The sequence below is a fragment of the Gymnoscopelus microlampas genome (genome assembly GCF_963454915.1).
Source record: "Gymnoscopelus microlampas genome assembly, chromosome: 12".
Taxonomy (NCBI): Eukaryota; Metazoa; Chordata; class Actinopteri; order Myctophiformes; family Myctophidae; genus Gymnoscopelus; species Gymnoscopelus microlampas.
This window is the reverse complement of record NC_139949.1, coordinates 2,033,360-2,054,922: the sequence shown is the minus strand read 5'-3', so window position 1 is coordinate 2,054,922 and position 21,563 is coordinate 2,033,360. Positions and strand designations below refer to the sequence as shown.

The 21,563-nt window shown below is 42.2% G+C and overlaps 2 protein-coding genes across 2 annotated transcripts in view; both read left to right on the top strand.

The window, feature by feature from the left end:
• Positions 1-15,179, top strand: part of ncf1 (neutrophil cytosolic factor 1) — a 23,728-nt gene extending 8,549 nt beyond the window's left edge. The window contains exons 6-12 of the mRNA XM_084073733.1: positions 437-489; positions 2,209-2,331; positions 4,845-4,952; positions 5,763-5,880; positions 7,976-8,083; positions 9,620-9,765; positions 13,625-15,179. Coding sequence (XP_083929859.1) covers positions 437-489; positions 2,209-2,331; positions 4,845-4,952; positions 5,763-5,880; positions 7,976-8,083; positions 9,620-9,765; positions 13,625-13,779 — 811 coding nt within the window. The 3' untranslated portion in view covers positions 13,780-15,179. The remainder of the gene's footprint in view (positions 1-436; positions 490-2,208; positions 2,332-4,844; positions 4,953-5,762; positions 5,881-7,975; positions 8,084-9,619; positions 9,766-13,624) is intronic.
• Positions 15,180-17,174: 1,995 nt separating this feature from the next.
• On the top strand, positions 17,175-18,617 carry LOC311056696 (peptidyl-prolyl cis-trans isomerase FKBP4-like; the record flags this gene model as incomplete). The annotated part of the gene is made up of 1 exon (XM_084073503.1): positions 17,175-18,617. The coding sequence occupies one exon, from the start codon at positions 17,175-17,177 to the stop codon at positions 18,615-18,617; it is 1,443 nt and encodes a 480-aa protein (XP_083929629.1).
• Positions 18,618-21,563: the final 2,946 nt, after the last annotated feature.

Here is a 21,563-nt window from a genome sequence, read left to right as displayed (position 1 = left end):
GCTCACGCTGTGTGTCAGTCCAATGTATTATCAATGGAACGCCTAAGAAGGCGCAGGGTGCCTTTTGAGGAATTCTATGAATGTCTATGAGTGGACGACACATAGTGCCTTCCTGGGGTTCTGACCAAAAGGCAATATGTGCCTTCTTGGGAGTGAGGCTGTGCTGTTTTTTTTTACACAAATCACATTTTTTATGGTCATGATTCACCAGGAGCCTGGATGGCTTGGTTCCAGGCTAAATATCATTCATGTAAATATTTTTGGAATTCTCTATGGGTTGAATGAATGGGCTTGAAAGTGATGTGCTCCTTCAATGTAAACATGTGTAATAACCATGTTGTCACTATGTTTGTAACAGATTAGGCATTAAACATTTATGATTTCATTACTTGTTGATAACGCATTTATTTTTAAACATTTTCCTCCCATCTTTCAGAGGCGAACCAAATGAGAACTTTGGGCCTTCAAGCGACAGCGATTCTGTATCTGGTGAGACTTTTTAATTACATTTAATAAAACATTTAAATGATAGACATATAACCCTATGAAATTACAAAAAAAAAAAATATGTGCTATTAAATAGATGAATTCATACATTAAATTAACATTTTGAGGCGTGTTGTGAGCTTGTAGATCGGCTATGTTGTGTGACACGGTATAATTTTGACCTGATGGTCAAGATTCAATAGGCTCTATGCACAGCAGCCATATTGGAAATAAATTGGGCCTCTTCTTACTTCCTTCACAGGTGTTACCAATGATACTAATGAAGGCTCTGTTCCATTCTGGTCAGGGTGCTGATATCGTGCATGTTGGCTCACTATAGAAACACTCCATTTTGGTTCCCAAACGGCCCCTTATGGTGGCTGTGTAACTCTGAGAGTGTACAAATGGAACCAAATGGACCCGTAAGGGTCCATTTGGTTCCATTTGTACACTCTCAGAGTTATGGGGGTCCTTGAAAATAAGCCAACCACTGTGCCACACTAAATGGAACAGAGCCTTAATTAGTATCATTGGTAACACCTGTGAAGGAAGTAAGGAAGGGGCCCAATTCATTCCCAATATGGCTGCTGTGCATAGAGCCTATTTATCCCTTGAGCAAGCAGGCAGGCTCTATTAGCTCAATGGTAAAAATGGCAGCACTTGTGCAGGAAACCGGGTTACGTATTGCAGCTTTAACCACTTGAACCCCAGTATCACGTTGTAAGCTGCATGGAAATCTGCACATTTTTGGTGAAGAGATTTTGGTATAGATGGACGTGAAAATAACCGATCTACAAGCTCAGTGAGTTTGTAGATCTGCTATTTTTCACAATGTTTATCTGTGGAACCGAGTCAAACTGAATGTACACAAGTCAAACTGAATTGCCTACACTTCCAAGTGCTTGTCGGGGTGGGGGGGAGGGGGGTCCCAGTTCAAATATGATTATTTTGGGGGGGTCGCAGCCTGAAAAGTTTGGGAACCCTAATGCCCTTTGAGAAACCCTGCGCTATAGGAGTAGTGAACGAGTGACTGATTCGGACGCAACCATTGTGGTCGTTTTGGTTAGTGGTGTAAAGTAACAGTACATTTACTCAAGTACTGTGGGGGGGGGGGTCCCCAGTTCAAATATGATTCTTTTTTGGGGGGGGGGGGTCGCAGGAATGAACATTTTGGGAACCCTTGCCCTCTGAGAAACCCTGCGCTATAGGGCATTGGTTCTCAAAGTGGGGTCCGAGTACCCACTCAAGTACCCCAGGGGTACTTGAGTGGGTTCCAGGGGATCCCCAGCTAAATGATGGACAGGGACCAAAATGGACCCTTATGAGTCTGTAACTCTGAGAGTGTACAAATGGAACCAAATGGACCCTAACGGGTCAATTTGGTTCCATTTGTACACTCCCAGAGTTAAATTAACATTTTTTACAATATGAATTGGGGTCCCAGAGACATACATGCCATTACATGGGGGTCCGTAGCCTCTAATGCATGTCAAACTGTAGGTCCTTGAAATTAAAATGGTTGAAAATCACTGCTAGAGAGCCGTAAAAACCTTCTCTTATGGGGGGGTCCCTGGCTTATATTCTCAAATGGGGGTCCGCGGGCTAATAAGTGTCTATTTGGGGGTCCTTGGCACGAAAAAGTTTGAGAACCACTGCTATAGGGTGTATAGGGAGTAGTGAACGAGAGTGACTGATTCGGTCGTTTTGGTTTTGTGTTTGCAGAGATCTCGGGGCCGATCCTCCTGGAGACCTACAGGGTGGTGTCTGACTTCACCAAGAGCACCAACAACGAGATGGAGCTGCACACTGGAGACATGGTGGACATAGTGGAGAAGAGCACCAATGGTGAGGGAATAGAGCCGACGACCACACGCATGCATGCGCACGCATTTGAATTCTTTATTCGTGTCCACATAAATACAAGGTCTAAAGGACACAAATACTGGTAGTGCAATTTGACACTGTGGGTTACTACGGCATACGTGCCGACAAAGGCAATCACAGTTACAGTTATACACACACGTAGGGCCAAACAGTATACAGCTTAAGGGTACAGATAGCAGTGCCGTCTCCAAATAGCACGACTGCCAATGATAGCTGACACTGAGCAATATTTTGCTGGCTGTTTGGCTTTTCTCTTTGAGAGACCAGCCATCTGAAGGCCTCTAACAACGAGCTTATGAACATGGCCCAGGCTGCCAAATATGAAAACTAAAAGTTTACAGTTGTAGCCCAGTTGCGACATGGTCTGCTCTAGCAGTTGATACTTCAACACTTTGGTTATAAAGGCTTCTTCTAGGCTGTGGTCAAACGTACAGCCAACCTCTAGAATGAGAACCTCTCTGTTATTCTCATCAACAACAACAATATCGGGGGTGTTTGCTGCTATATCAGAGAACATTGAGACATCACCACTCACACACACACACACGCGCACGCACACACACACACACACACACACACACACACACACACACACACACACACACACACACACACACACACACACACACACACACACACACACACACACACACACACACACACACACACACACACACATTAATTGTTGCTTGTGAGAGGAACCACAATGGAAATAAGTCTGGACTTTTGTGTTTATCCTCAAACTGCTGTAACTTCAATTTGTGCAGTTTCATTGCATTTCAAATAAAGTCACACGCACGTACGCACGCGCACAGTGGTGTAAAAAGTACTCAAATGTTTTACTTAAGTAAAAGTATCAATACTGCAATGTAGAAATACTCAGTTACAAGTAAAAGTCTGGAATTTAAAAGTAGTCATTGTGCAGAATTTCCAAGTTCAAAATGTATAAACAAATATTTTGAAAATAGCCGAACTACAAGCTCACAATGCGTCGGATCGTTGTGAGCTTGTAGATCAGGGGTCTGCCATGACAATAGTCACGCCAAAAAGCATAAACGTCACACATACTGTATATGGGGCGCTACAGCCGCATTGCAGCAGTGTTCAACACTTAAAGGTAGGGTAAGTGATTTACTTTGCTTAAAATAAGTGTTAAATAGAGTGTTTGTTCAGTAAAAGGAGTCTCCATGTTTCTCCAGCTCTTTATTAAACAGAAAATGCTTTTTTCAGTGCTCTCTCCTGATTGGCTTACATTTTGTCACCTACCCGAAGAAAATGTACATATATTGTGTTTACTAAAGAGCCGTAGAGACCCCTGTGACCGAACTAACGCTCTGTAGCAATGATTACTATCAGATTATAGTACTTTAACTTTTTGAACAAAAAACTAAAATTACCAAAAAATATCACTTACCCTACCTTTAACTCGCTGGCCATAACACGCTGATCAGTGCAATAGAGCTGTGGTTCTCAACCTGTGGGTCGCCGGTCGGTCAACCTGTGGGTCCCCACATGATTTTGGGGGGGTCCCTAGATGACAGTGAAGTGCCAAATTAAAGGAATATTAAGACCTTTTTAATACCTCAAAGAGAAAGAAAAGAAATATACCGTTATTACTGCATCAAAAGCAATGAAAAAACTACACTATAAGAACTGGTCAAACATTGGCCAAATTGTGAAATAATAAAATAAAGAGGCGAAATTGTATTCTTTTGGGGGGGGGTCCCTGTATGAAAAGGTTGAGAACCACTGCAATAGGCTCTATGCACAGCAGCCATATCGGGCCCCTACCTTGCTTCCTTCACCGGTGTTACCAATGACACTAATGAAGGCTCTGTTCCATTTAGTGTAGCACAGTCACTGTGCTACACTAAATGGAACAGAGCCTTCATTAGTATCATTGGTAACACCTGTGAAGGAAGTGATAATATGGCTGCTGTGCATAGAGCCTATTCTTAACTATTCTCTGTGGCGAATACTACTGTCCTACCCTACCCGCCTAATACAGTCCGTACCGTCTCAAACAACCCCCGCCTTTTAGAACTTTTCTATTCTCTGTGTCTGTTTCTGTTCTCAAACATTTTTAATTTCAAGGACCCCCATAACTCTGAGAGTGTACAAATGGAACCAAATGGAACCGGGAGGGTCCATTTGGTTCCATTTGTACACTCTCAGAGTTACACCCTCTCAAGGAACGATGAGGGTCCCTGGACCACACTTTGAGACCCACTAGTATTTCTAGTGAGCCAACATGCACAATATCAGCACCCTGACTCTGTTTGACCAGAATGGAACAGAGCCTTCATTAGTATCATTGGTAACACCTGTGAAGGAAGTAAGAAGAGTTTTCTCCAAAATGGCTGCTGTGCATAGAGCCTATAGAGGACTAGATTTACAATTGTATTGCGTGCGTGCGTGCGTGCGTGCGTGCGTGCGTGTGTGTGTGTGTGCGTGTGTGTGTTTGTGTGTTTCAGGGTGGTGGTTCTGTTTAATTGACAGCAGAAGGGGGTGGGTCCCAGCCTCGTACCTGGAACCTCTGGACGGACCCGAAGAGTCAGAAGAACAAGAACCAAACTACGCAGGTAAACAATGATGATGTCACAGGTAAACAATGATGATGTCACAGGTAAACAATGATGATGTCACAGGTAAAACAATGATGACGTAATAATTATTTACAGTGGTGGAAACTAACTAAGTACATTTACTTAAGTACTGTACTTAAGTACAATTCTGAGGTATTTGTACTTTACTTGAGTATTTCCAATTTCCAATACTTTTACTCCTACTCCTACTACATCTCAGAGGCAAATATTGTACTTTTACTCCACTACAATTACTTGAAAACTTTAGTTACTAGTTACTTTTCAGATATAAATTATGATATTACGAAACATTCATTAACCACTTTAGCCCTATTTTATACATAGGCTATTTGAAAATAGCAGATCTACAAGCTCACAACGCGTTGCTTTGCGGCGCGTTGTGAGCTTGTAGATCGGCCATTTTCCAACATTTTTGTACTTTTACTTTTGGTACTTCAAGTACATTTTGATGCCAATACTTCTGTACTTTTACTCAAGTAAATGTAGAATTCCGGACTTTTACTTGTAACAGAGTACTTCTACAGTGCAGTATTGATACTTTTACTTAAGTAAAACATTTGAGTACTTTTTCCACCACTGTAAATATAATGTGTATATTTTGTACTCCAGAGCAGTGGTTAACCTTTTCAGGCCGTGACCCCCCCAAAACAATCATACTTGAACCGGGGACCCCCCCAACACTGACAAGCACTTGGAATGAAGAGTTGAGGCATTGCATTTATTTCCACAGATTAGTCCACTGATACATATTGTGACAATACTGTGTGTATTTGTTGTATTCCATAGGAGAGAAGTATGTGAGTACCAGGACGTATGAAGCTCAGAATGAAGACGAGATCTCCCTGGGATCGGGAGAATCTATAGAGGTGATCCACCAGCTGCTCGATGGATGGTGGGTGGTCCGGTACGTAACACACACACACACACACACACACACACACACACACACACACACACACACACACACACACACACACACACACACACACACACACACACACAATGCAGACAGACAGACAGACAGACAGACAGACAGACAGACAGACAGACAGACAGACAGACAGACAGACAGACAGACAGACAGACAGACACACACACACACACACACACACACACACACACACACACACACACACACACACACACACACACACAAACAAGTATGTATTCTCATACATACTGAGATACCCACCCTGACAAGCACTTGGAATTGTAGGAGTTGAGGCATTACATTTAGTTTGACTCAGTTCCACCAACAAATATTGTGAAAATAGCTATTCACTCAATGTTTGCCTCGTTGGGGTAATATTTGACAATTTGACCAATATTAGATTGTATAGTATAGTTTGTTGTCTTATTATTAGATTCTTTTTAGTTTTATAGATATTAAAATGGTCTTCAAAGTCCTTGTCACTTAAGTAAATCATCACTTTAGAAATGTGCAGATACCCTGTATACTCTTATACTGTATGTTGGTTTGTTTACTGTTGAGTGAGAAAACAATGTTGCACTTTAAGCTAATTATCTGGGGACCGCCCCCCAAAAAATGAATAAATAATAATATTTAAAAAAAAAATATATATATGTTATTATTTGGGGACCCCAGTGTGGGAACTGTAGATAAGACTCTACCCTGCGTAACTCTAGTACAGACGGGCTTGGCATGAGACGAGCGCGGCTGCATCTGCGATAGTTTTCACGACACGTGTCGCTTGTCCTGCCGCTCCCAACGTGCTCACTCAATGCAAATGAATCACTAAACGACGTGTGAAAATACCAGAAGTCCACCGATTATTGTCCATTTGTATTCATCTGAGATTTCGATTGACTTCCAAATATATTTCGAGGTGAGTAAGTCAGATAAAATGCTTTGACTGAAGTGCAAGTACATCTTGGATTGATGCTAATAGGCTCTATGCACAGCAGCCATATTGGAAGGAAATTGGGCCTCTTCCTACTTCCTTCACAGGTGTTACCAATGATACTAATGAAGGCTCTGTTCCAAGTGTAGCACAGTTTTTCTCAAACCTTTTAATTGCAAGGACCCCCATAACTCTGAGAGTGTACAAATGGAACCAAATGGACCCGTACCCGCAAGGGGCCATTTGGAACCCCCTCAAGTGTTTCCAGTGAGCCAACATGCACACTATCAGCACCCTGACTCTGTTTGAATGGAGCAGAGCCTTAATTAGTATCATTGGTAACACCTGTGAAGGAAGTAGGGAAGGGGCCCAATTTCTTTCCAATATGGCTGCTGTGCATAGAGCCTATTAAACAGTATCTTCAACTAGGATTTCTTAGGACTTTTAGTTTGTTGTGCTGGGCACCTCCTAGAAATTTTGCATGGTGAAAAAAAGTTCTGTTTTAATGACTTTGATGTGAAATGCTAGTTTGCCTGGACTTCAAAATAAGAGCGCTATAAAATAGCAAATGTGAACCCATTATAGTCATATTGTATAGCTATTGAGATATTTGGCATAAATATTGAGGTACGACATTGTATCCATATTGTGCAGCACATAGCAACCAGGAAGCTACGGTAGGGGAACGCTGAACACGCGTTCACACGCACACGTGATAATAGTTATTGTCCATGACGGAGGCGCGCCAACTCAGCAGAGCTTGAGGCCGAGGAGACGCGCCCGAGCGCCTCCAGGCACGACTGCCCACGGCGAACGGCCGAAGGTCTGCTAGTCGAATCAGCGCCGTCCGAGTTGTAACCCGATAGGGGGAGAATAGATCTTTATATGGGTTACTATCCACGACGACGCACATGTGTGCGTGTGTGTGGCTTCATTGCCATCTAGCGTTGGTTCTACAGAATTGTCTGGGTTGGTGGTAAAAACAAGCGCTCCTCTTTCAATTTCCCTGGAATGCCAATTTCCCTGTAACATATACAGTACATACACGCACACGCGCACACACACCGGTATATCATCTTATAATATTTATAGACAGGAGAGGAGAGATTTTCATGTATACATGTATGTTATAAACAGGAGAGGAGAGGACACTGGGCATTTTCCCTCCATGTTCCTGCGTAAAGCCGGTCAGAAGGCGGAGCCAAACCCCTCCGCCCCCCAGATGAACAAGCCCCCACCCCGACGGTACGTATACCGTAGGAAATGCTTCATTTAGAAGCAAGTAATTCCAGTACTTTTACTCAGGTACAAATTCGACAGAGCAGCTTTCACTAGTTGAGTCATATATTGACCAGGAGTGTCTATACATTACTTTGGCTCAAGTACTGGGGTTCAGTGGTGGAAAGTAACTAAGTAGCCTACATGTACACAGAAGTAAATTGAGGAATTTTATATTTTATTGGAGTATTTTTAAATTTCAGAACTTTTACTTCTACTCCACTACATCTCAGAGGCAACTATTGTACTTTTTTCTCCAGTAAAATTATTTGAAAACTTTAGTTATCCAAGTTACTTTGTAGATTTCGATTATCGTTACAGACCACCGACCTAAATACATACTTTGGCAATTTGAAAATATCCGATCTACAAGCTCAGAACGCGTTGCAAAATGACACGTTGTGAGCTTGTAGATCTGCCATTTTCAAAGCATTTTTGTACATTTTGAAACCCTATGAAACGGGACCTTCTGCATAATGAGTACTTTTGTTGGCCTACTTAAGTATTTTTGATGGCAATACTTTTGCACTTTTACTCAAGTCAATTTTGAATACCGAACTTGTACTTGAAACAGACTGGTTCTACAATCAATAGGGTATTGATACTTTTACTTAAGTAAACCAGAGGAGGGCTGTGGACAGTTCAGTTCCCGTCTACCAGTGACATCATAGATAGGAGATCCAAGCTAATAGAAACTGCAGGCTTTCTATTCCTGGAAAGTTGCAATGCAATAATAGAAGCCATTGTTCTCGTGTTGATAAAAGTCTAAATACAAAATGTGAAATCTTGTTGGTGAAAAAAAATCCCGCTTAACGATGATGTCACTGGTAGACGGGTCTCTGGACTGTCCACAGCCCTCCTATGAGACACAGACCGAGTAGATTTTTTTATACCATTTTATCACGAGGACCAATTGTATGAAGATAGGTTGAAAATGGGTGAAGTCGCCCTTTAAAGATTTTTTTTTTACTCAAATCTTTGCTTCTGGGGGATTCTACAAATCTCGTCTAAATCCTAAAACAGTTTTTTGAAAGAATTTTAAGTTGCTATAATCAAACTTTTTCATGTCAAGGACCCCCAGAATGATATGTATTTGGCCACGGACCCCCATCTCAAAATATTTTGTTCCAGGGACCCTTCCAGACGCAAATATTTAAGTAAAAAAATGTTCCTTTAAAAAATATATATATAAGATTTGAGTTTTTCACGATTTCTCAAAAAGAGCAGATCTACAAGCTCCTACAAACTCCTTTAACCCATTAAAACCGATCTACAAGCTCATAGCGCGGCACCGCCGCGCTATGAGCTTGTAGATCGGTTTTAATGGGTTAAACTTTAACTCAGAAAATAAGTATTTTTTTGGGGGTGAACTACTCCTTTAACCGTTAAAGGAGTAGTTCACCCCCCCAAAAAATGACTTATTTTCTATCAATTGTCTGCCTGCCTGTCTGGCCGCCTGTCTGCCTGTCTGGCCGCCTGTCTGCCTGTCTGTCTGTCTCTCAGGTCTACCTTAAGGAACGTCCAGAGCATCCATGGCAGGTCCCGCCGGAGGATGTCTCAGGCCGACTACCGTAGGAAGAGCATAGTCTTTGTCCAGAAGAGGACCGCCTCTACAACGTCCACAACCCTACAGGAGATCAGCAACGAAGGTCCGCATCTGTATTATTTTCAGTGGTGGAAAAAGTAACTATAAGTACATGTACTCAAGTCCAATTTTCGAGGTATTTGTACTTTACCTGAGCATTTCCAATTTCCGATGCTTTTACCTCCACTCCATTACATCTCTGAGGCAAATATTATACTTTTATTCCACTACAATTATTTGCAAAGTAACTTTAGTTACTTTGCAGGTATACTTTATTACATTATGAAACATACATTGACCACTTTAGTCCTATTTTATACCTATCTACAAGCTCACAACGCGTCGCGCGACACGTTGTGAGCTTGTAGATCGGCTATTTTCAAACATTTCAGTACTTTTACTTTTGGTACTTTAACTACATGTTGATACCAATACTTTTGTACTTTTACTCAAGTACATTTCGAACACCAGTACTTTCATTTGTAACACAGTACTTCCACATTGCAGTATTGATACGTTTTACTTAAGTAAAACATTTGAGTACGTTTTCCACCACTGATTATGATTGATTATATTATGATTATATTAAAATCATGTCATGTCAAAAACCCACCCGTTTTCTTTTTTACCACGAACCCCTAAAACTTTGAGAGTGTGCAAATGGAACCATTTGTACACTCTCAGAGTTGCAGACCTGTAAGGGTCCATTCAATGGTGGAAATGGCCTGGATTCGCTTTGGGAACCCTACTTTCTGACTCATGAGTCCCGTGCGTCGCGCGCGCGCGAAAATGTTTGCGGTTTTGGGTGGGTTTTTGGCGAAAATTTCGCGGTTTTGGGTGGATTTTGATTTCTGTTTTTGCAACTTTATTTCGGTTTTAGGGTTAGGGTTTGGGTTAGGTTAGGGTTATGTTATTTCATTCTTATTTTTGCCTGATTTTACCGATTTATTATGAAAACATTTAAAATTAATTAAAAAATATATATTATTATTTTGCTAAATCGATTGGGTGGGCCAGCTTTCTATGTAGGTGGGCCATGGCCCACCCATGGCTGCACCCATGATACACATGATGAAAACAGAGCTATATATATTGTCCAATTTGACCATATTGTACAATAAATACCTAATACTCTAAAACCAGTTCACCCGTGATGCAAGCTGCTATTTTTGTGCAGTATTTGAACATTATTTTTATACTTTTTAATTTTTAAGACAAATGTTCTCCGGGGGTCCCTGGCACAAAACATTTTCAGATGGGGGTCGATGGCTAAAATCAACAGGCGTTGCATCACTTGAGCTTGTAGATCGGCTATTTTCAAACAGCCAAAGTTTAAATAGGGCTGAAGTGGTTTACAGTATGTATGTTTTGTCATAATAATAATTAAAATCTACAAAGCAACTAGTAGTTACTAAAGTTTTCAAATAATTGTCGTGGAGTACAGCAGGCACTTGAGTACATGTACTTAGTTACTTTTCAGCTCCGTCAGCATTAGATGTATTACTTAAGTTACTCACCTTCTACAAAGATGACGAAAGAGAACACACTTGTGTTCCATATGCCAACATTGTCTTGGTTTCAGAGAGCATGGTGGTAAATATGAACTTTTACTGGGGTCTTTATATTCCATAATATGTCCCACGTCCGTCCGGTTTTATTTACTTCTTGAGCAGCGCTGCGCACGTATCCTAGCAACGTGAAAGCGCTAACTCTCATTGGTCGTGTTATGAGTAATGAGCCAATGAGCTGCTGAGCGCACTCCCAGACTATGGCTTCATAGCCAGCGTTGCCAAGTCTGCTTATTTCCCGCAACTTCCCTGGAACAACCCTGTTTTTGGCTTGTTGTTGGCTTGTTTTTGTAGGTCGGCTGGCTCATTTCTCTCACTATATTTGGCAACACTGACGGACACACTTTGAGAGCTCTCACACAGAGAAGAGACAGGAGGGACGGCAAATAAATCGTGCTAAACCTCATAAGCGATTATTTAAAACAAATAATAAAAAAGTCGGACACTCTGATGAGCGTTCCCACACGTTTTCCCAACGTTCCCCCGCAACAGTTGCTATGGGAACGCCGTTCCCATGCGTGCAACGCCATTTCCACCACTGGGTCCATTTGATTCCATGTGTTCACTCTCAGAGACAGTTACAGACCTGTAAGGGTCCATTTGGTTCCTAACTATCAGTCATTTAGCTGGGGACCCTGGACCCCACTTTGATAACCATTCATTTAAATGTCTCTTTAAATCTTAAAGGAGCACTTCACCCGTTTGTATCCTTATCTTATTGGTCCTCACAAATGCTCATTATATGACGACACCATTTGTGTCTACTCACTCTGTGTCTCATTTATCAATGGAACCTAGAAACCAGCGAAACGTTTGAGCATCATACAACGGGGCTCACGTGCAGTGGTGTAAAGTATCTAAGTACATTTACTTAAAGAGTTGGTGCCATGATTTTGCACTTTTTTTTATTTTTTAAGGTGGTGGAGGAGGTGCTTAGGTGAGAAAAATGCTTCCTCCTAGTATAACCATAATACCTGATGATTATGTTTTAGGGGGGGGGGGGGGGGGGGATCACTGAAAATCACGGCACCCCGTCTTCAAGTACTGTACATAAGTACACTTTTGAGGATTTTTTACTTTACTGGAGTATTTCCAATGTTCTGTACTTTTACTTCTACTCCACTATACATCTCAGAGATATTGTACTTTTATTTTACTCCACTACAATGAGTTGACAGCTTTAGTTAGTCACTAGTTACTTTGCAGATCACAAAACATACATTAACCACTTCAGCCCTATATACATATATATTTCGGCCTTTTGAAAATAGCCGATCTACGAGCTCACATGCGACGCATTGTAGATCTGCAATTTTTTAATGATTTTTTATACATTTTTGAACTTGTGAAATGGGACATTCTGCACAATGAGTACTTTTACTTTTGGTACTTTAAGTACATTTTTATTTCAATACTTTTGTACTTTTACTCAAGTCAATTTTGATTACCAGACTTTTACTTGTAACAGAGTATTTTTACACTGCAGTATTGATACTTTTACTTAAGCAAAACATGTGAGTACTCTCACAGCGTGAGAATGGACGGCGTGTTGATAAATCTTGCGGTTGCACAGGGGTGCACATAACTGGTGCGCAGGTGCGCATGCGCACCCAAAATAAATAATGCGCGGCACATCAGACGACGCGAGGCGCTTTTGCGTACCAACAGCTGGGACAGGAATTTCCAAGTTTTTATTTTTTAGCAAAACAAAAAAAAATAAAAGCCTGGAGATCGAGGCTAGGAATTTACTTCCTAAAGCCACACTCACACAATCACACTAAAGCACGCGTCGGCCCCATGTACAGCCATTTGGCGCAGGGGGAGAGACGCATGCTGCACGTGATTGTGTGAGTGTGGCCTCACATCCTGACACAGACACGCTGCGACTCGCAGCTCGCTGCACGCAGCCAGCAGCAGCTGTGTTACAGGCACTCGTCACCGACGATTAATGCACCGTGATGGTGCAAAATATGCCATGAACGTCCCAATGTGGCGGATAAAAGCAGCGCAGCACAGGGCACCAACCTTGATGGGGGCACCAAACGGTGTGAAGAAAAAAAGACGGCAAAAAACGAAGGAAGCAGGGCGCTACAACATTGACCATTTTTCTCGAACCCCTCCCCCCTACCCAAAATGGCGGCCGGGGGGCAACACGGACCTTTTATTGACCATTTATTTGGCGTGCACCAAGTAACAACTCCAGGTGCTCTTCTGAGTACTAGACAAAAAAAGTTATGTACACCCCGATCGCCATTTGATGGCTCTGAAGTGCGCCGTTAAAATATTGACGGAAACGTTTCCGGATGGTTTTGTTGTGTTAAATCCAACGCCAGCGTTTGTTTTCCTCCTACACAGACAACATTCCAGAGCAGTCCGACTCCAGGCCAGAGGGGGCGCTGAAGAAATCCGCTCCGTCCATCCCTCCACGACCCAGCGCCGACCTGATCCAGGAGCGTTGCAGCGAAAACACCCGAAAGAGGCTGAGCTTCCGCAAAACCAACCAGAGTTAGACCCATGGATTAACCCATTAATAGGCTCTATTCACAGCAGCCATATTGGGAATGAATTGGGCCCCTGCCTTACTTCCTTTACATGTGTTACCAATGATACTAATTAAGGCTGTGTTCCATTTAGTGTGGCATAGTGGTTGTCTTATTTTCAAGGACCCCATAACTCTGAGAGTGTACAAATGGACCATTTGTACACTCTCAGAGTTACACACCCACCATAAGGGGCCATTTGGGAACCAAAATGGAGTGTTTCTAGTGAGCCAACATGCACAATATCAGTACCCTGACCAGAATGGAACAGAGCCTTCATTAGTATCATTGGTAACACCTGTGAAGGAAGTAAGAAGAGGCCCAATTTCTTTCCAATATGGCTGCTATGCATAGAGCCTATTAGAACATTGGTTCTCAAAAATAGCAGATGTGCAGTACAAGCTCACAGTGTGTCACTTTTTGGATTTTTAATCATTTAGATTCTTTTTTTTCCAACACAAATTTTCTCTTCTGGAGGTCCCTGGCACAAAGAAATTCAGATGGGGGGGGTCCGCATACAATACATACATATCAATGTGGGGGTCCTTGGCACGAAAAAGTTTGATAACTACTGATTTAGAAGGCATTTGTACAATCGGCCTCAGGTCTTAATGAGTTAAATGCCATTTAAAAGTGTTGTAAGCGGTATGTTCGTTAGCTCAAACTAGTCGACTGCCGTTTACAGAATTAGAGTTTAACCGTCAGTGAAATGCTTCTGTAATCCATCATTATAAATATGGGCAACTGGCGGCCCGGGGGCCACATGCGGCCCCCACCTTCACTTAATGCCAGGTCAGAATGCCAGGTCAGAATACTGATATATTATTTATTTCAGCTGTTACAATTCCAAACATGCAAACATGACCCACTTTAATTACTTCAGTCTATATAAGTAGCTTAATGACTAGTATTAAAATGATATTGTCCTTTTCATGGACAATGTATTTGTATTTAAGGTCATGAAGTTAACATAAGTATAACTAAATGCATTTGAAATTAAATAAAAAAGTTACTTTTCAGTAAAAAATAGAATGGCGAAGTACAGCATTAATTTATTAAAATACGGAGATAACAGGTGTCTGCCCGACAGTATATGCAAAAGACAGTAAATTCATGCCGAGTTGTCAAATCTGTAACAATGCCATATACCAGTATGTCCAATCGTCCATGCATTATTTGATATAATCTGTAACAATGCCATATGCCAGTATGTCTAAGCATTAGTTGATGGTTTCAGGATGTATTGCTTTTGCTCTTTATGTAGGCATTTAAACAATTCAAAATGTTTGTGTAAATGTCAAGTAGCTATGTTTTGTCAACATCTATTCATGTACGTGTGTTCAAATACCAATAAATGTAATGCAAAACAATGTGTTTCATTCACGTAACTGACCTAGATACAGTACAATGTATTACTAGGACTGACATAATTATAATATAATCGTCTAATTGCAACATTTGAGATAGTCGCAATTATTTTAGCATGATTGTCATAATCGTTTCCATGTTGAAAAATGGTCATACATTTTCAAATGTATTACAAAAAAAGCTGAAATAACAGATCTACAAGCTTTGTGAAGCGTTGTAAGACTGTTTCTCAGCTATTTCCACTATTTGTAAAACATTTTGAAAGTATAAAATTATTAAATATGTCAGTAATTTATTTGACTATTTAAGTTATTTGTCATATCCGCCCTGTTAGCTGAGAGGTAATTCGTCAACAATCATCAAGATTGTGCACTTGGTAAATAGTTTTAGATTTTTTGCATGGTGTTAGGTATGGGCATAAGGTTTTCAAAAACCATTGCAAAGGAGTTGGGCTCACCCCTTAATGGTCTGATTGCAATCATTTCAATATTAGATAGGTCAGTATATGGTTGAAACGCCAAACAACTGATAGAAAGGATGTTTCAATGGATTATGTTACTATTGGGCATGCTAAATAGCATACTAAACATTTCTAGAAAGGCATCATTTTCAAGATAGCGTCCGTGATGGCTGTTGGGAGCTTAAAATCTCATTCATTACTCAATGTAGAAAGGTGTTTTTTGTGTCGAACCCTAGGTTTCAGGGCTCAAGGAATGTGACTGAATCAGCAAAATTACCATCAGTTAATTGTGTATTGCCAAATCCAAACGTTTTATGATTTTTGACATATTCCCTCCCATCTAGGGACGCCATTGAATTTGGCAATAAATAATACTACTATTTGGGGTTTCAACCATACCTATACCTATCTAATATTGAAGATATTTCAAACAGACCTCTATGGGACCAGCCCAACTCGTTTGCGATGGTTTTTGAAAACCTTATTTCCTTATTTCCAAGTGCACAATGGCAATTTTTTTTATGAATTCCCTCCCTACGTGCAATGTTTTTATTACGAAGCCTAAAAAGGCAAACAGAAATAAAAATGTTTATTCATATGTTCCAATGTTCAATGTTCAAAACACAATTAAATCGTCAATCGCAATTATTCGTGTGACAATTAATCATCAACTTAAATTCTATAATCACTATGAATTCACTATGAATCTAAATTACTTAAGGAGAAAATAAAATTACAAACCAAAAAAACTGTAATAAAATGACAAGTAGAAATACAGGAGGTTGCATTAGCCTGACTAAAATAGTACAAAACCTGCACTGGCAGCTGTGTGGAGGCAGATCTAGTAGGGTAAGTAAAGTAGGCTAATGTGACCCTTTTTTTTATTCTGCCCGGATAACTCAAACAAATTGTATGAATCACAACAGGAAGCGATGCCCATAATTCACTCAATAACTCATGGGACAATGGAAACTCGCGGATACATTCCATTGTCTGTCTGTCTGTCTGTCTGTCTGTCTGACTAAGCCCAAATATTCAAGATTTAAGAAGTTGTATTCGTTACTGACTTACACAGGTACAAACAGCAACATGTTGTTTGGACTCATGCTCATACTTTGTAGACAGATGACTGCCATCATAGACTTGCCTCCGATGGACGAAATATGGAGATGACTGATGTCATAGAGCTGACATCACAAATGACGTCATCAGACTGGCCGTCCGTGGTTTTTGCCCAAATATGGAAATGACTGATGTCATAGTACCGACATCACAAATGACGTAGTAGACTGGCCTTCAAGTACTCTTATAAAGAGCCCTGCACTGCTTCGTACAACAGTCTGGAAATCGACACTGCTGCCTGTCCCTGTTCTGTGTTGAAGGGGATTTGAGATTCTATTTATTCTTATATCTTCATAATAGAAAAAAGATTTGGTTTTCGTTCAGCAATAATAAAACAACAAAAGAAATAAAGAGCAAGAATCGTTAATTGGATTCAACAAGTCTGACTTAAAACAATAACAAAACCTGCACAACAATGGCTGCAGAGGAACAGACCAGTGAAGGACAACCACAGCACTTCCCCATGGAGGGAGAGGACATCACGCTGCAGAAGGACGGGGGCGTCCTGAAGCTGGTGAAGAAGGAGGGCTCGGGCGCGGAGCTGCCCATGACGGGCGACAAGGTGTGGGTGCACTACGTGGGCACCTTGCTCGACGGCACGCCGTTCGACTCGAGCCGCGACGGCGGCGAGAAGTTCCAGTTCGACCTGGGCCAGGGCACCGTCATCAAGGCCTGGGAGCTGGGCGTGGCCACCATGAAAGTCGGCGAGCTCTGCCAGCTCATCTGCAAGCCCGAGTACGCGTACGGCTCGGCGGGCAGCCCGCCCAAGATCCCCCCCGACGCCACGCTGGTGTTCGAGGTGGAGCTGTTCCAGTTCCGCCCCGAGGACGTCACCGAGGACGAGGACGGCGGGGTGACCCGCCGCGTCATCACCAAGGGCCAGGGGTACCCCAAGCCCAACGCGGGCGCCGCCGTGGAGGTGACCGTTGAGGGCTCGCACGAGGGCCGCGTGTTCGACCGGCGAGAGGGGCTCAAGTTTGAGCTGGGCGACGGCGAGAGCCTGGGCCTGCCCGCCGGCGTGGAGACGGCCGTCATGGCCATGGCGCAGGGCGAGGAGTCCCTGTTCACCGTCAAGCCCGAGTACGGCTTCGGGAGCGCGGGGAGCGCCGCGCACGACGTTCCAGGAGGCGCCGAGCTGAAGTACAAGATCCGCCTGACGGCCTTCGACAAGGCCAAGGAGTCGTGGGAGATGAGTGCGGCCGAGAAGCTGGAGCAGAGCGCCGTGGTCAAGGAGAAAGGCACGGCGCGCTTCAAGGAGGGGAAGTACAAGCAGGCGTCGGCCCAGTACAAGAGGATCTTGTCGTGGCTGGGGCCCGGCGAGCAGGGCTTCTCCGAGGAGGAGGCGCCGAAGGCCCGGGCGCTGCGACTGGCGGCTCACCTGAACCTGGCGGCGTGCTGCCTCAAGGCGCGGGACCCCGACGCGGCGCTGGAGAACTGCGACAAGGCCCTGGCCCTGGACGAGTCCAGCGAGAAGGCACTGTTCCGGCGGGGGGAGGCGCTCCTCGCCGTGAAGGAGTACGAGCGGGCGTGGGGAGACTTCCGGAAGGTCTTCCGGCTCTACCCGGCGAACCGAGCGGCCAGGAGCCAGGCGAGCCTTTGCCACAAGCACATCAAGGAGCAGCGGGAGAAGGACAAGCTGCTCTACGGGAGGATGTTCCACAAGCTGTCCGAGGTGGAGGCCAAGCAACCTGGAGGGAAGAGCGAGGAGGAGGAGGAGGGCAAGAAGGAGGAGGGCAAGAAGGAGGAGGAGGGAAAGAAGGAAGAGGCGGTCGTGGGCATGGAGGTGGAGAACGCCGGGGGCCTGGAGGGAGTGGAGAAGGCGGCCGTGAGTGTGGGGGGAGAGGAAAAAATGGCATAAAACATGCAGGATGGAGGAGAGAACGGAACACTGTAAAGAAGTCAGGACCCCCAAATTGATGTGTATTTTGCCGCGGACCACCATCTGAAAATGTTTTGTCCCAGGCACCCCCAGAAAAGATGCATGTAAAAAAAAGTATCAAAATACTCTAAAAAAAAAAGACGAGCTTGTACATCTACTATTTTCGAATAGCCATGTAAATGGTTAAAGTGGTTAAAATGATTGTGATGCAGCTATATTAAGTACTTTTGCTGGGGATCCCATGGAACCCCCCTCAAGGACCCCGTCGTAAAGAAGTGGTTCCCATGTAGACTTTGTTTTCCTTTGGAGCTTGTGGAGCGGCTATTTCTTGAACTTTTTGAAAAAGTATGTAAAATGATTTTACAATAACAAAAAATAAAATAAAAACATATATATTCTACATCACATCACATAGATCAGTGTTTATCAACCCTGGTAGGCGTGACACTTTTGTTCCGCGAGTACTGCTGAGGTGTACCGCGGCGTCATAGATAACCTTTTTTTTTTCTCCGGGTCCATTTGGTTCTATTTGTTTACTGCCTTGAAATTGAAAGGTTTGAGAACCACTGATCTAGTTTTTCCCTCTACACAAAATCTATTCGCCGAATACAGCACTGCTATATCTTCAGAGAATCAATAGAGAGTTATGCAGTGAGGGAGTCATTTGAGAGGTTGTGAGGCTGTTCTTCAAAGTGTGTTCCTGAATTTATCTTATTAAACTTTATTAGAATTTCATTTTAATTACCCAAGAGAGGCTCATTAAGATCTCAGTTACAGGAGTGTCCTGGCCAAGACATAGGCAGGCAGGCAGGCAACAAAACACGTTCCATGAGATTAAAAGCGACACACAAATACCTTTAGAATAGGATAAAAAAAATAGAATTAGCCAAAATAAAAAGACTAACTAAGAAAACAACTAGAAAATGTGCTCCGGGGAGCACATTTTCTAGTTGTTTTCTTAGGTACGTCCTGCGAAACTTAGCCAATGGTGCCGGAGATTAGGTGTTCACAGACGGACGGACGGACACACACACACACACACACACACGGACGGACGGAGGGTAAAACATACTCTCCACCATGCCTTCGGCCTGGCGGAGACAATGACATTCCTTCAACATTGAAGATAGTTTGCAGTGTTCCAAGGTGATGGATCATGGACAAAGTTAGATTACTTGTAATAAATAGATATGTCAGACATTTTTTATAATATAAAAAAATATGTAATATATTATCAAACATCAAACAATAGTGTTAACAGTGTGACAATGACATATCACATGAGTCATTGTGAAACAATTATGATTCATGGTCACACACTATTTCAGTAATATATATTACATTGATTATATCTTATTGTATTTTTCATTTTATTTGAATGCAGGGTCATTAAAATGAGTCCATATGTTGAATTAACTGTGGAAAAACTTGAAGAACAAGGCACTGGATTAAGTAATCTTGGCTGTTGGCCTGGTCCGGACCAGGCTAACTTCACAGCTAAATTTCCATGGTAACTAAGGTAGGATTGCTTCAATTTTCTTTCGTGAAATCGAGTCATGGATAAACTTATCCAGGGTGCTCTGGCTAAGCTAATCTGGCAAGATAATTCAGCTTTCATGAAACCGATTCATCACTAATCCTGGCTAAATTAAGCCAGGATAGGTGTTAAATCCAGGCTTAACCCCAATTCTGCTTTCGTGAAATAGGCACCTGGTCCCTTGTACTGATTCAGTCACATTCCTTAAGCCCTCAAACATATGAGCATATCAAGACAACAACAATGTGACAGGATACAGTTGACTCAACAAGGACTGACTGGGAGCAAGAATGAAAAGCAAGTTGGGATCGCCCCCTAGTGGTCTGCTTGCAATGATTCCAATATTAGATTTGTCAATATGATTCAAAATCCAAATAATTGATAGAAAATATTTTTCAATGGATTCTGTTAGTATTGGGCATGCTAAAAAGCATACTAAATCTAGGAACATTTGAGTTGTGGAAAGGCATTATTTTCAATAAATAGGGCTGTCACAATTTGATTGATTGATTGATTGATTGATTGATTGATTGATTGATTGATTGATTGATTGATTGATTTATTGATTGATTGAATGATTGATTGATTGATTGATTGATTGATTGAATACTTTATTTGGAAAATTGCAGGGAAAAAAGCACATGTAAATACAGTTTAAATACAAGGTCAACTAAATAGGATTGAAAAGCCCATGAAAGCCTATTGTCCCGCCCCAAATAAACTTATGAAGAAAAGTAGTACAATATAAAATAATGCAGTAAATCTCAACACAGAGAAATCAGAAGATCATAACATCTTCTAAACAACATACATTCATTTCCTGTTGATTTGCATCAAATTCAACAAACAACATTTTCAATACTATACAGGTCTGTCGCTGTAGACGAATCCACAGACGCGCTGCGTGTAGGCAGCCATAGCTGCGGTGTTGCAGTGTCGCGGTGCGGACACCGCAGCTATGGCTGCCTACAGGCAGCGCGTCTGTGGATTTGTCTATATGCACAACTCAGACTAATGAAGTTATTATTAACTGCTGTACATTAACAATTATCCCGTACAATTATCATCAACTATTTTTAGATTTGTATTTGCGATTGTATTCTTGCAGCACGCACACACACACACACACACACACACACACACACACACACACACACACACACACACACACACACAGTCTACTAAGTAAATTGATCTAGTTTTAGGTCTATCCGTTTTAGAAAGTTTAAAATTGATATTGAAGTTTGTGTCAACATTTTTAACACACTATTATTACTATACTACTATTTTATTTGAATAGGCCTAAATCATTGTCTATGCATGATAGCATGTGTTTGTAATGTCTACACCATACTGTACAGCCATAAATAAAGTGAGGTAAAGGGGTA